General features: G+C 45.0%; 1 protein-coding gene across 1 annotated transcript in view; it reads left to right on the top strand.

The window, feature by feature from the left end:
• TGM2 (transglutaminase 2) overlaps positions 1-12410 on the top strand; it is a 61130-nt gene that overhangs the window by 3853 nt on the left and 44867 nt on the right. Inside the window, exon 2 of the mRNA XM_043989790.1 lies at positions 2364-2543. Coding sequence (XP_043845725.1) covers positions 2364-2543 — 180 coding nt within the window. The remainder of the gene's footprint in view (positions 1-2363; positions 2544-12410) is intronic.

Below are 12410 nucleotides of genomic sequence, written 5' to 3'. Positions count from 1 at the left end.
TGACAGCCCAAGCCAGCAGTGGAGTTAAGATCAGAACAGAGCCCCTTTGGCTGCTGGTTGAGGATTCTTTCTATTGCATCCTTCAACCTCAGAGGTCTTCATAGGTCAGCAATAGCCCTCCAGATTCAGAATCTCTCTCCCCACCCAAAGGAAACAAGTGGCCCCATTATCTGCCTCCCAGCCAAAGCAGCAATAAGTCTTTCATCAGGGGGGCCAAAAATAGCCCCTGGAGGCAGTCACAGCCCCCAAACGCCCTCACAGCTTGTTTCCAAGGAGAGAAACTCAGCAGGGTGTGGTTTGGACCATTCAGCCCCAGCTGCTCCAAACCTCTCTTCTCTGGTCCTCCCTAGGCCTTCTCTCATGGCCAGGTTGCAATCAATTGCCCACACAGGTGTGGTCTCCTCAGACCAAACTCTGGAAATGGGGAATGGCCGCCTTGGTTAGTAAAAGCAGCATCCATGCAGAGAGCCAGCTAAGTCCTCTCCCAGCCCTGGCTCTCTGCTCCAGCTGCCAAGTTTCTTGTGTATATGGTATTCATAACAATGAGGGCTCAGAACTCTCCAGCACTTTTTCGTTTACTTAACACTCTCTCCACAAAACCCCTGGGAGTGAGAAGTTAAAGAAACATCCATATCTTGTAGGGAGCTTGGTAGAGTGAGAAGAGAAGCAGCTAAGCAGTACAGTGGGGGGGGGGGGCTGGAGTCAAGAAGACCTGAGTTCAAATCTGGACTCAGATACTTACTAGCTGTGTGACTCTGGGAAAGTCACTTACCCCTCTTTGCCTCAGTTTCCTTATATATAAAATGAGCCGGAGAAGGAAATGGCAAACTATTCCAGTATCTCTGCCAAGAAAACCCCAAATGGGTCACAAAGAATCAGACATGACTAAAATGACCCAACAACAACAAAAAAGTTTCCTAACAATTAAAAATAGACTTGACCTGTCTTGGGAAGTAGTGAGCTCCTCATCATTGAGGGTCTTCAAGTGTACAATGCCTTGCTGAGGATGTTACAGAGGGCATTCTGATTCAAAGAATTAGGTTGAACTCATCCAATTAAGTTGAAATCATTCTGATTTTCCCCCCAGAGACTAAGATTTTGTGATTCTTTCACATCCTCATAGCACTCAGTTCAGTACTTGGTTATAACCTGGCTTATACTACTTGTAAATTGTTTCCTCTGAGTCTTTTCCTCTTAATTATGGAGGCAATTGTGAAGTGAATACAATGCTAGGCCTGGAGTCAGGAAAACCTGAGTTCAAATATAGCCTCAAATACCATATGACCCTGGACAAGTCACTTAGCCTCCATCTGCCTCAGTTCCCTCAACTGTAAAATGGAGAATGCAGCCTAACCTCACAGGGTTGTTGTAAGGATCAAGTTAAATATTTGTAAAGCACTTAGCACAATGCTTGAACGTATTAGGTATTTAATAAATGTGTATTCCCCTCCCCTTTTTTCATGATATATAACTTATCTGCTACTTTGTAGCAATTCCTACCTCAGACAGGACTTAGTCATGATTGATGACTATCATATCTCCCATTTATATAGTATTTTAAAGTTTACAAAGCATTTCCTTCACACAAAGTTCTGTGAAACAAGGAGGGCAACAACCTGACAGATAGGGAAACTGAAGGCCCAAGAGGTCTACTTGGTAAATGTTATTTATCTCCTTTTTATTCTCCTGAGGAAATTTGGGCTCAGTGGTTGAAACTAAAACCCAAAGGGAAAAGAGACAGACAGACAAGAGACACACAGAGAGAGACAGAGACAGAGACAGAGACACAGAGACAGAGAGATAGAGACAGAGAGACAGAAAGAGACAGAAACAGAGACAGAGACAGAGACAGAGACAGAGACAGAGAAACTGAATCTTAAGACTGCAGATCTAGGTTCAAAGCCTGGTTCTGACACTTGATTAGCTGTGTGACCCTGAGCAAGTCACTTAACATCTGTTTGCCTCAGTTTCCTGGTTCACAAAGCGTCTATAAAATGGGGGTGATAATAGCAGCTACCTTGGTGGGTTGTCGTGAGGATCAAATAAGATATTTTTTTAAAAGAGCTTAGCACGGTGACTGACGCATAGTAAGTACTATATAAATGGTGTTGTTGTTTTTGTTGTTGTTATTTCAGTATGTCTTGAAGTATTAGTTTCCCATTTGAGAAAAATAGAAATCCTCCCCATCCTCATGCTACTTCCCTGACAGGACTGCAGTGAGGAAGGTGCTCTGTGAACCTTATAGTACTGAAGAAGTGTGAACTTCCATGATTCTGGCTCTTGGCTCATAGTTCATCCAGCTACTGTACTCCTAGTCTGCACTGATGCGCCACTAACTTCTTGCCCTTTTGTTGTTTCTGCAGAACTGACATTAGAAAAATGTGACCTGGAGTATAAGAAGAATGGCAAAAGTCACTGGACTTCTGGCCTGTGCCGGGACAGACTGGTAGTCAGAAGGGGTCAGCCATTCAGCATCAATATGTTTTTCCAGGGCAGGGGCTTTGAGGCATCTGTGGACAAACTTTACTTCATTGTAGAGACAGGTAAGTCCCACCCACTTCGTTTTCTCCTCCTCAGGCCATCTTGGCCAACAAGGCTCACTCCAAGCCAGTCCTGCCCGGAGGTGGAGATGTGGGCAGCATATTTGTTGTGTGGGTCTTGTCAGGTAGTGTCCACTTTGCACCCTTTAGTCAAGGACCACCAACCCCAGACTCTCTCCTCACATACTTGGCCTTTTATGTTGTGAGGAATCTTTCATCTGATCCTCCTTCTAATGATGGTCATCCCTTATCTTCAGATGCAGGTGGAAGACTTCCTGCCTGCTGTTTCCCACATCAGAAAAATGTTCCTAACACCAAGCTCTGCCCTACCTGCTCCTTCCCCCAAATTCCTCTTTGGCAACAAGTTAATATGTTACAAAGTAAACACGGAAAGGGAAATGATAGAACAGCCCATCCAAAACCAAAAAAAAGATTAAGCCTGATGAAAAGGGGAGAAGAGTCTGTCTCTAAAAATTTAGTTTTCAGTTCAGTAGGAGGTTTCCTAGGTTTGATTCCCGCCTGGTGTCATGAGTTACTTTCCCACCCCAAGCCTTACTGTTTCTATATGTAAAGTTAGTGAATTGGTTAGCTTCTTTAACTGAATGTGGGGGTCATGAAAAATCTGGCAACACTCAAAGATTACATATACCTATTATATATACCTATATACCCAGGATCGTGTAAAAATTTCTCGGGTGAAAAGGGATTGTGAGTAGAAAAAGTTTAAGAAGCCCTTGGTCAGAACAGCTGTTCCTTAGAGTCCCTTCCAGCTCTGAAATCTTGTTCTAATGTTCTTTGCAGTTCTCACATTCTGTGTTCTGATGTTCTTTGCAGTTCTCACATTCTATGTTCTGATGTTCCTTGCACTTCTCACATTCTGTGTTCTGATGTTCTGTGCACGTCTCACATTCTGTGTTCCAATGTTCCTCACAGCTCTCACAATCTTTATTATAAGGTCCCTTCTAGTTCTAACAGTCTCTGTTCTCTTTTCTAGTGTCTATTAGTATATGTTTAACTGGTTGTTCACTTTGAAGAGTATGAGAAAAAGGAGGTTTCCAGGACAATTGTGATTTTGTTTGGACCACATCATAGAGAATGGCCTTGGTTCTTAGAGCGGGAGCTTTGGCTCTTCACCTCCCTCATTAAGCCTGAAAAGGTATCTCTTAGCTGACTCCTTCAGTTATTGCTCAGCCTTCTATCCTTGAAATGGTAGGCTTAACTCTCCAAGCACAGGGCTACTGAATACTGTAAACTACTTAATTCTAGAGAAGGTTTTGTCCAGAGAGGTCCAAAGGTCATATTCTAGCAGCTTGAGAACATTCTATCCTCACCCCCCCCCCCAATCACACACACTCTCCATCCTCCTTCCCCACTGAATGTCCTCTGCATCCTTAGCTGGACCTAGTCTTTCTTATGCTTTTACTGGGTATATTTACCCAGGCTCCCTGTACTTGGGAGGCATTCCTTCATTATCTCTACTTAATCACAAATCCTCCCTTTAAGGTGCAGTGCAGGTGCTACTTTGTCCCCAAAGCATTCTCTGATCCTTGCTGTCCTTCCCAAATTTTCTTAGAGCACTTTGTAGGGGCCTCTACTTCACCCATCTTAAATCACACCCTACTTCTGTGCAGGGATGGGAGGCATATCCCCCATACTAAAGGACAACCCCCCTCCTGGAGGGCAGGCGCTGGGTTGTTTTTCATCTTCAACCCCAGTTCTGAGTACATGCATGGCCTTGCACAGAGTAGGTAATTAATCAGTGTTGATCTGAATTAAAGTAGGGCCCAGGACCAGGCTAACTTGACAAGGAAACAAAAATGCTACACAGATCTTGTCCCTAAGGGAGGGAAACAAGACATGCTGGAAAGAAGTAGGGTATAATTAAGTACTCAATTGTGTGCCACAGGCAGCAGGCCTGTAGGATTCAAATAAGGAGAAGCTGACCATGGGCTAGAATGGTCATGGAAGGCTTCCTGGAGGAAGTGCACTTTGACTAGAGTCCCAAAGGATCAGGATTTGCATAGCTGAAGAGCATGTAGAGCATTTTGAGGGGGGGAGGGGGTGGGGGGAGAAGGAGAGAGTAGAATTTCCCTATGTAGAATACTAGACCTTCAGAGATAGAAGAGATTTCAGAGGAATGATCATCCAAGCCAACCCATACCCAAATCATGAATTCCACCTACAACATCCCTGACAAGTGGTCAGCCAGCCTTCTTTTGAAAATCTCCAGTGACAGGCAATTTACCACCTCCAAAGGCAGCTCATGTGACTATTGGTCAGCTCTGATAGTTAGGAAATTTTTTTTCCTTACACACAGCAGAAATCTGCCTCCCCATCTTGCTCCTAGTTCTGATCTCTGTGGCTAAGGAAAACAAGGAAACAAGTCAAAGCCTACTCCTTGCAGGAGGCTGCAATCATATTTCTCTTCCCCTAAGCCTTCTCTTCTCCAGGCTGAACATCCCTAGTTCCTTCCATCTATCCTTCCATGGCATGACCTCCGGTCCTCTTGCCATTGTGGTCACTGACTGTTTAAAAGGGCTCCAAGCTCCTAGGAGGTGCAGCATGTCTGCAGGCATGTCCTCCCCAAAAGGTTCCACATGGTTAAGCCTCTCCTTCCTTCTCTGCTGTAAGGCAGAGGGTGATTGCTAATGGAAGATAAGTAAGCGAGGGAAGCCCCCCCACCCCACCCCGTTGGTTACAGGCAGTGATTGGGGTAGGCCTCACTCTGGAGAGGTTGGTGGGGGTATGGAGAGGCATATCAGGGGCATCTGAGCAACTTGCCTGGCAAATAGACTTTCTCTGCCCTGCTTGTTGAGGATTTGAACAAACAGAGCATGGAGAGGCTAAATGCCAGAGCACCAATCTCCCAGCCCATATTGATCCAGCGTTACAGTCACCTCCAATTTCTACCAGGCCTCAGAGATGCTGGAAGCAGTCCATCTTTGCTTAACATGACCTGTACCCTCTTGGTATGACAAGGAAGACAGACTCAGTTCCCAGGCTTAGAATGCTGCCTCTGCCCTCAGAACCACCACTGAGAGAGACAGCAAAGGGACGACCCAGGAGGGCCTTTTCCCCATCTAATCAATACATCACTTCCACAGGGCTAGAGTGGAATGAGGTTCACCCTGATGGCCAAACTCACTTTCATTGTGTAAGTCTGAGTTTGCCTGGCTGGGTATTTGAGTTAAATAAGAGTTATCAGATTAGATATAGTTTCTATTCCTTCTCCTCCAACAGGACCCCATGTTTCTAGTAAAATATTAGGTATATCTAGTACACAGAAACACCTAGATGCTGGCAGGGGAACCAGCCAGTTTTCTCTTCCAATAACAATGCCTTCAGTGTGTTCTCAGGTACATCAATATTTTAGTTTTCCATTTCAATTCTCCATTTATAAAGTATTAAGTGTGGGGTCCTATGTATAGAAGAGATATACATAGGGGGAAATGATACTCAAAAACCTTAAAATTTAACAGTGGAGAGGAGGTTGTGTCCCCAGATAAAGCAGCAACACAGTATGAGGGATAGAAGGACAAGACCCCTAAGGTTGCAGGCCCCTCCCTAATACAAATCAGCTGTGTGAGCCTGGGCATGTCAACCCAATCTCCCTGTGGTTCAGGCAATTCTCCAAAGCTCAGTTTCAGGGAAGGTGCTCAACCACATTGGTAGAAGAAATTGCCTCATGCCAGGGAAATAATAGGTCTGGTTCCTGTCCCCGTCCTTAAGGTTGAGTGTGATGGGCCAAAGGAAAGGTCTAGGCAAATCCTGTAAAAATCTGAAAAGGAAGAAGACCCTTTCCTCTAAGGAAGAGCTCCGCACAGCTAGTGGGCCACAGTGAAGAGAACAGCAGACTTGGAGTGACAAAGACCGGGGTCTGAATTCTACCTCCTACATTTATTCGATGTGTGAGTGAGTTAGTCACTTAAACTCCTCTGACTTTCAGTGATCCCAGTTGTAAAAGGGGGATAATAATAACCGACAGTTTAAGGTTTCCAAGACTCTTTCCATTTCTTATTTCATTTGATCTTTACAGCAATCCACTGAGTTAAGTGCTATTATCTCCATTTTGCAAATGAGGAAACTGAGACTAAGAGTAGTTAAGTGACTTGCACAGGGTGATACAGCTCATAAGTGTTTGAAGTAGGATTTGAACTCATGTCTTCCTGACTCCCACGGCAACTACCTCACAGGATTGTTATGACATATGTAAGATGATATATAGACTTTCAAGTATTATAGGAATGTTAGCTATTATTATTGTTTATTATTATTGGGGAAGGCAGGTCATACACTGGGTCTTGAAGTAGGATTTTACCAGGTAGAGATGTGGAGGGGAGTACATGTAAGGCACAGGGACAACATATGCAAATGCCCAAAGAAGAGAGAATGGAGGACAGAATAGGGAGCTCCATTGGAAGGGCCCTGGATGTAGTGTGTGAAGGGGAATAATGTGAAATAAGTCTAGGAAGGTTGTAGAGTTAGACTGTGAACTGTCTTCAATGCCAGGCTTAGGAATTTGTATTTTACCTTATAGGTAATACGGAGCCACTGAAGGTTTTTGAGCAGAAGAGTGTTTTTTATAGGACTTTCATATGGTTCTTTCTTTCATCTGACCCTTCCTGATTACAATCCTGTGAAGAAAATAGGCCACATATTTTACAGATGAGGAAACTGATGTGCAGAGTCAAAGGTCCCACAATGACTTAGTGTCAAAGGTCTCCTGACTCTTTTTACCATATCCCCATGTTCTTTCCTAGATAGGGAACAATGAGACCTAAGTCCCAGGACTCTGCTGAGTGCCCTAGCATCTATTAAAACCAACAAACATTACTCTGGATAAGGCATTGGCTTCCTAGGATCAGCCCCAGCCAAGCCTAGCTGGTCTGGCGATGCCACCTCACCCCTAACCAGAGGTTATGCAGCTCAATCCTTTGTTCTTTAAGTCCCTTAAAAGCAGTGATTTGGGGCTAGAGGGAGTCAGAGACTAGCACTCCCTCACACTGGAAACCCTCCTGCCCCCTTCCCTTCCTACCTCCCAGGCTATTTCTCCACCTCTCCTTTTCTGTCCTTTTCCTCTCTTCCCCCAGTATATCCCAAAGATTGAAGTACACTGTGGAGAGAGCTTCATGGTTAAGGCTAGTTCCTTTCTTCTCACCTCAGGCCCTGGTAAGCCAACCCAGCAGCAGCTGATCTGTGTCCACATCACCTGGATGCCCTGTAGATTCACCCAGACTCTCAAATAAACCCCAGAAGTTTCCAATCCTATCACCTTTCCTAGTTCTCTTACATCTTCCCAGATCCCAAACCTGGGTTGCATTTTGGGTTCCAAGTTGTCTTCCTACTTCCCAACCCCAGCAATTCAAACCTGAAGCAATCTTAGGATGTCGGGTACCACCCTCCTCTTTGAGGGTTCAGGTAATGAGAACATTATGAAAATATTGTAGCTACCCTCTCCCCCATAAACACCCTAAAGGGCTCACAGAGCACCCATGTTTCCCCAAGGTCAGTATTGCTAGATCCATTGGTTCTTTGGGTCTACCCCCAAAATCTCCTCTCTACTAGTGTCTCCAAGAAACAATCAATCTGAGGACATTGGCAAACTGGAACATATCCTGAGAAGGGCAATCAGCAAAGATGCTTTGGGAGGAATGGGACACTGTGGCATACAAACACTCATTTAAGGAACTGGAGATGTTAGAAAACAGACTTGAAGACATGTTTGTTGTCTTTATATCTGAAGGTCTCTTACACTAGGCCTAAGAGGGAAGGACCAGGAGCAACAAGTGGAAGCTTCAAAGATTCTGACTTGGGGTTAATATCAGGAAAAAATATCTTTCAAAAAAGTAAAATGGGGGCGGCTAGGTGGCGCAGTGGATAAAGCACCGGCCCTGGATTCAGGAGTTCCTGAGTTCAAATCCGGCCTCAGACACTTGACACTTACTAGCTGTGTGACCATGGGCAAGTCACTTAACCCCCACTGCCCCACAAAAAAAAACAAAAACAAAAAAAGTAAAATGGACTATTTTGGAAGGTAATGAGATCCCTATCAGGGGAGGTTTTATTCCAGTGGTTGGATAACTGTTTATTAAGATCATTATAGAGGAGATTCTTTTTCAGATGAAAGTTAGACTAGATGCCTTCTGGAGTCTCTTCCAGCTTAGATTTGGTGCCTTTGTGAATTCTGAAGGAAGAGATGAGCATTCTGTATTTGGTCCCTTGACCAGGTCTATGAATCTTGTTCCCAGTGAATTAACAAGGACATGAAAGGTAACTCCAGGTTCATCCCAGGTCTCTCAGTTCTCACCCCAATCAAGCCGTTTAACCCTTCTCACCCTCACTGATATCTCCCTTCCTTTTCCTCATGTTAATGATTAGAGCAAAGTCCAGTATTCTAGGCAGCTTCTAGAGTCTGGAAGGCCTCTTCCTGCCCTGCCACCCAACAACCGCAGAAGGGCAAGGTGCATGCGTGTGAGCCCGCCCATCAGCCACCGGACAAAGGTACAAATGTCCTTTGGCACAAATCAAGCGATGATATTAGAAGAAAGGTAGCTTTACATGTGGTTACGAAAGCATGTTGGGCTTTCTGGAAAGACAAGCATCTTTCTGGTCCAAGGTCCTATTCCTTTAACCACTTCTTTACCTAGGGCCACACAAAGCAAGTCATGGGAGCAAAAGAGGAGCCCGGTTCTCTGAAGCCGATATTGGGAAATGAGTTTATAAAACCCATGGAGGCTGAATGTCTCAATGTCCAGGTGGAGGTGATGCTGTGAGAAACAGAACATAGAATGTCAGAGCTGGAAGAGACCTTAGAATATGGACTCTTGGAGATGCATATATGGAACATTGAATGCCAGAGGGGAAAGGGACATTAGGATACTGGCTTTTTGAGATGGAAGTCCTGGAGAACATGGACCATGGAGTGTCAGAACTAGGAGAGACTTTAGCTCATTGAGTATCAGAATTGGAAGGATCCTTGGAAACTATCCCCTTATTTTACAGATGCCCAGTCCCCTTATTTTAGAGACATGGTAACTGAGGTCCAGAAGGGGAGAAGGGATAATGCCTTCATTGCACACAGTGCTTTACTTTTAAAAAAAATGCTTCCCTAACTTTGGTCACATTTGGTTATCACAAAGCTCTAGTGAGGGAGGTAGGGCAGAGATTCTATTCTCCATCTGACAGACAAGGAAATTTGCCTAGGGTCATACAGCTAAGAAGTAGCTCAGGTCAGGTATGAAGTCAGGTCTTTCTGACTTCTATCCATTCTCTCTGACTTCTATCCAGCACTCTATCTATTGTGACACCTACCTACCTCTGGAAAGAAAACAGAAAAGAGGATTTTCTAGAACCAGAGTCCTCCTGCCAGATCAGAAAGGGAGAAACGGGGCAATTGGCAGAGCACTGAATCTTGGGAATCAAGAGGTTTGGACTCTAGATTCAGCTCTGCCACAATCTAACCTGGGGCAAGTCATTCCTCCTCTACGAGCCTTAGTTCCTTCCTCTACAAAATGTAGAGTCAGACTAGACTCTGAGAGCCTTCCCAGCTTCAGATTTCACACAACAGAAACATACAAACTGACAAATAGAGCTAAGATGTGGGACTGACTGGGTAGGGCGAGGCATGGGAAGGAGTGAAGTCAGCCTGAGCTAGTGACAAGGCCTCCTCAGTCTAACAGAATTGCACTGGGTTTCAGGCATAAACATTTTCTTCCCATCTCTTGGATGGGCTCTCCTCCTTCCCAGCACCCTCTAATGCTGTTGGTCTAGGACAGAAGCCAATACCTCCTCCCTGTCCTGCCTACTCCCACTCCACCAGGGGTGGTTTAGGACTGACCCTACACTCCTACTCTGGGACAGAGAGAAGAGTATGTCAACATAGCTTGGGACCTCTCTGTGGGCGGTTCATTTTCATCCCCTGCCACCCCTCGACACTCGGCTCTTTGAAAAGGGAAAATCCAGAACTGTTCCTCCTAAGATTAAAGAGAGGGCAAAGTGGATTTTTCCTCTTTCTACCCCTAAGGGTTTCTTACACCCTGAATGTCATGCAGTCTGCTGACAATCATAGAGCTTAGAGATGGCAGGCACTGAAGACATTTTTAAAAAATTAGATGGGGGATTATGGGTGTGGAGCAACACCTATCCTGTCAGATTCAGACTGTCCCTCTGGGGAGGGGAGAGGGCAGAGAGCTATATTTGGAAATGAAGATTATATAAAGCTCAAGACAATCAGTAAAAAGAAAGTGTTTGTGTGATAGAGCTGGGCCTGGAAGCTTGATTCACCAGTACTCGGAGGAAAGCTCTCTCTTCTCTGCCACGATGTCCCCATTACGGCAGCATTCGGAACAGTGTACTGCCCCCGATGGTGGGGGTACCCAGGAGGCTTGTGGGCCTTCCTGCTATCCCCATCACTCCCCAGAGGTCACCAACAGCTATGTCTCCTGATAGGGTTGTCCTCTGACACCAGTAGACTGTCCTTGCCCAAGTTCCCAAGGAAGTGAGGAAGATCTAAGTCATGGACAAAAACAGGCCCAAGTAGTTATAGGGAAGGCTTAAGTGCTTTCTTGAAGTGAAGCTTGTTTTTATTTATTTATTTTAAGCCCTTCCAAGGCCCAACTTTCCCCCCTAAGGAAAGCCTTCCCTGTTAAAACGATGGGTACTTTTCATTTAAAGGAACTTTACCACACTGGGCACCCCAGGCCACCCTCCCTAGTCCCGCCAAGGGGGCCCCCATGCCAAAAATAAACATGAACTAACAGGAGTAATACAGACTTTCTCTGTGTCTTGTCTGAATGCCAGTGGCCTGAGAGGACACAGCTGACAAAGCTTTATAGAGAGGCCTTTAAATGCACACTTAGAGAGGCACCATGCCATCCTTTCCTTCCTTCACAATTCTCCCCAGGGCTGACCCCATTCAGACCCACAATAGGAGACCAGAGTCCCATTTGTGTGAAATATATATCCCTTTTTCTCTCTGGCCCCCAGTTTCCTAATCTGTAGAATGAGAGGTTTGGCCTAGTCCTAGATGATCTTTAAGAGTCCCTTCAGTGTCTAATAAAAATCCCCACTTGCAATCTTCATTGATTTCAAGATCGGGGCAGCTGGGTGGCGCAGTGGATAGAGCACCGGCCCTGGAGTCAGAAGTACCTGAGTTCAAATTCGGCCTCAGACACTTAACACTTACTAGCTGTGTGACCCTGGGCAAGTCACTTAACCCCAATTGCCTCACTAAAAAAAACAAACAAAAGATTTCAAGATCACTTTTCTCACAACTCTATGAGATTGATAGTGCAGGTAGCTTTGTGCCTGTTTTGTGGAAGAGGAAAAGTGAAGTAAGAAACCCTTAGGAGCAGAAATATGAAAAATCCACGTTACCCTCTAATATTAGAAAGAAAAGTTTTGAATTCTTCTCTTTTCGAAAAACTGAGTGTAGAGGGGTAGAGTGTGATAAAAATGAACTGCCCACAGAGGGGGCCCAAGCTATGCTGACAGACTCTCCTCTCTGTCCCAGGGTGGGAGGATATATTGTCAAGTTTCCCCATGCTCCTCTGTACTCCTCATAGTCATCATTTTTACACTATTCATTCATTTGCTACAATTTGTTCCCCAATTAGTAGGCATCTACTCTGTACTTCTGGTACCATCAATAGCATGTGGGCATCTTCTTGAAGGCCTTGGTCAAAAACTCAAAGACAAGGATTGCCCCTCATCATTTTCCCATATCCTTCCCAGGAGTGGGCCCACAGTTCTCAAGGGTATATTAAACCCTGTCTCTGCTTAGGCATCTGTGTTGAGCCCCCTTCTCTTCTCCTCCATTTTATTTTGCATGGTGATCTCCTCTACTCCCATGCATTCAATGATCACCTCTAT

Source organism: Dromiciops gliroides, chromosome 2 (genome assembly GCF_019393635.1).
Source record: "Dromiciops gliroides isolate mDroGli1 chromosome 2, mDroGli1.pri, whole genome shotgun sequence".
NCBI classification, from domain to species: domain Eukaryota; kingdom Metazoa; phylum Chordata; class Mammalia; order Microbiotheria; family Microbiotheriidae; genus Dromiciops; species Dromiciops gliroides.
This window is presented reverse-complemented; position numbering and strand designations above follow the sequence as displayed.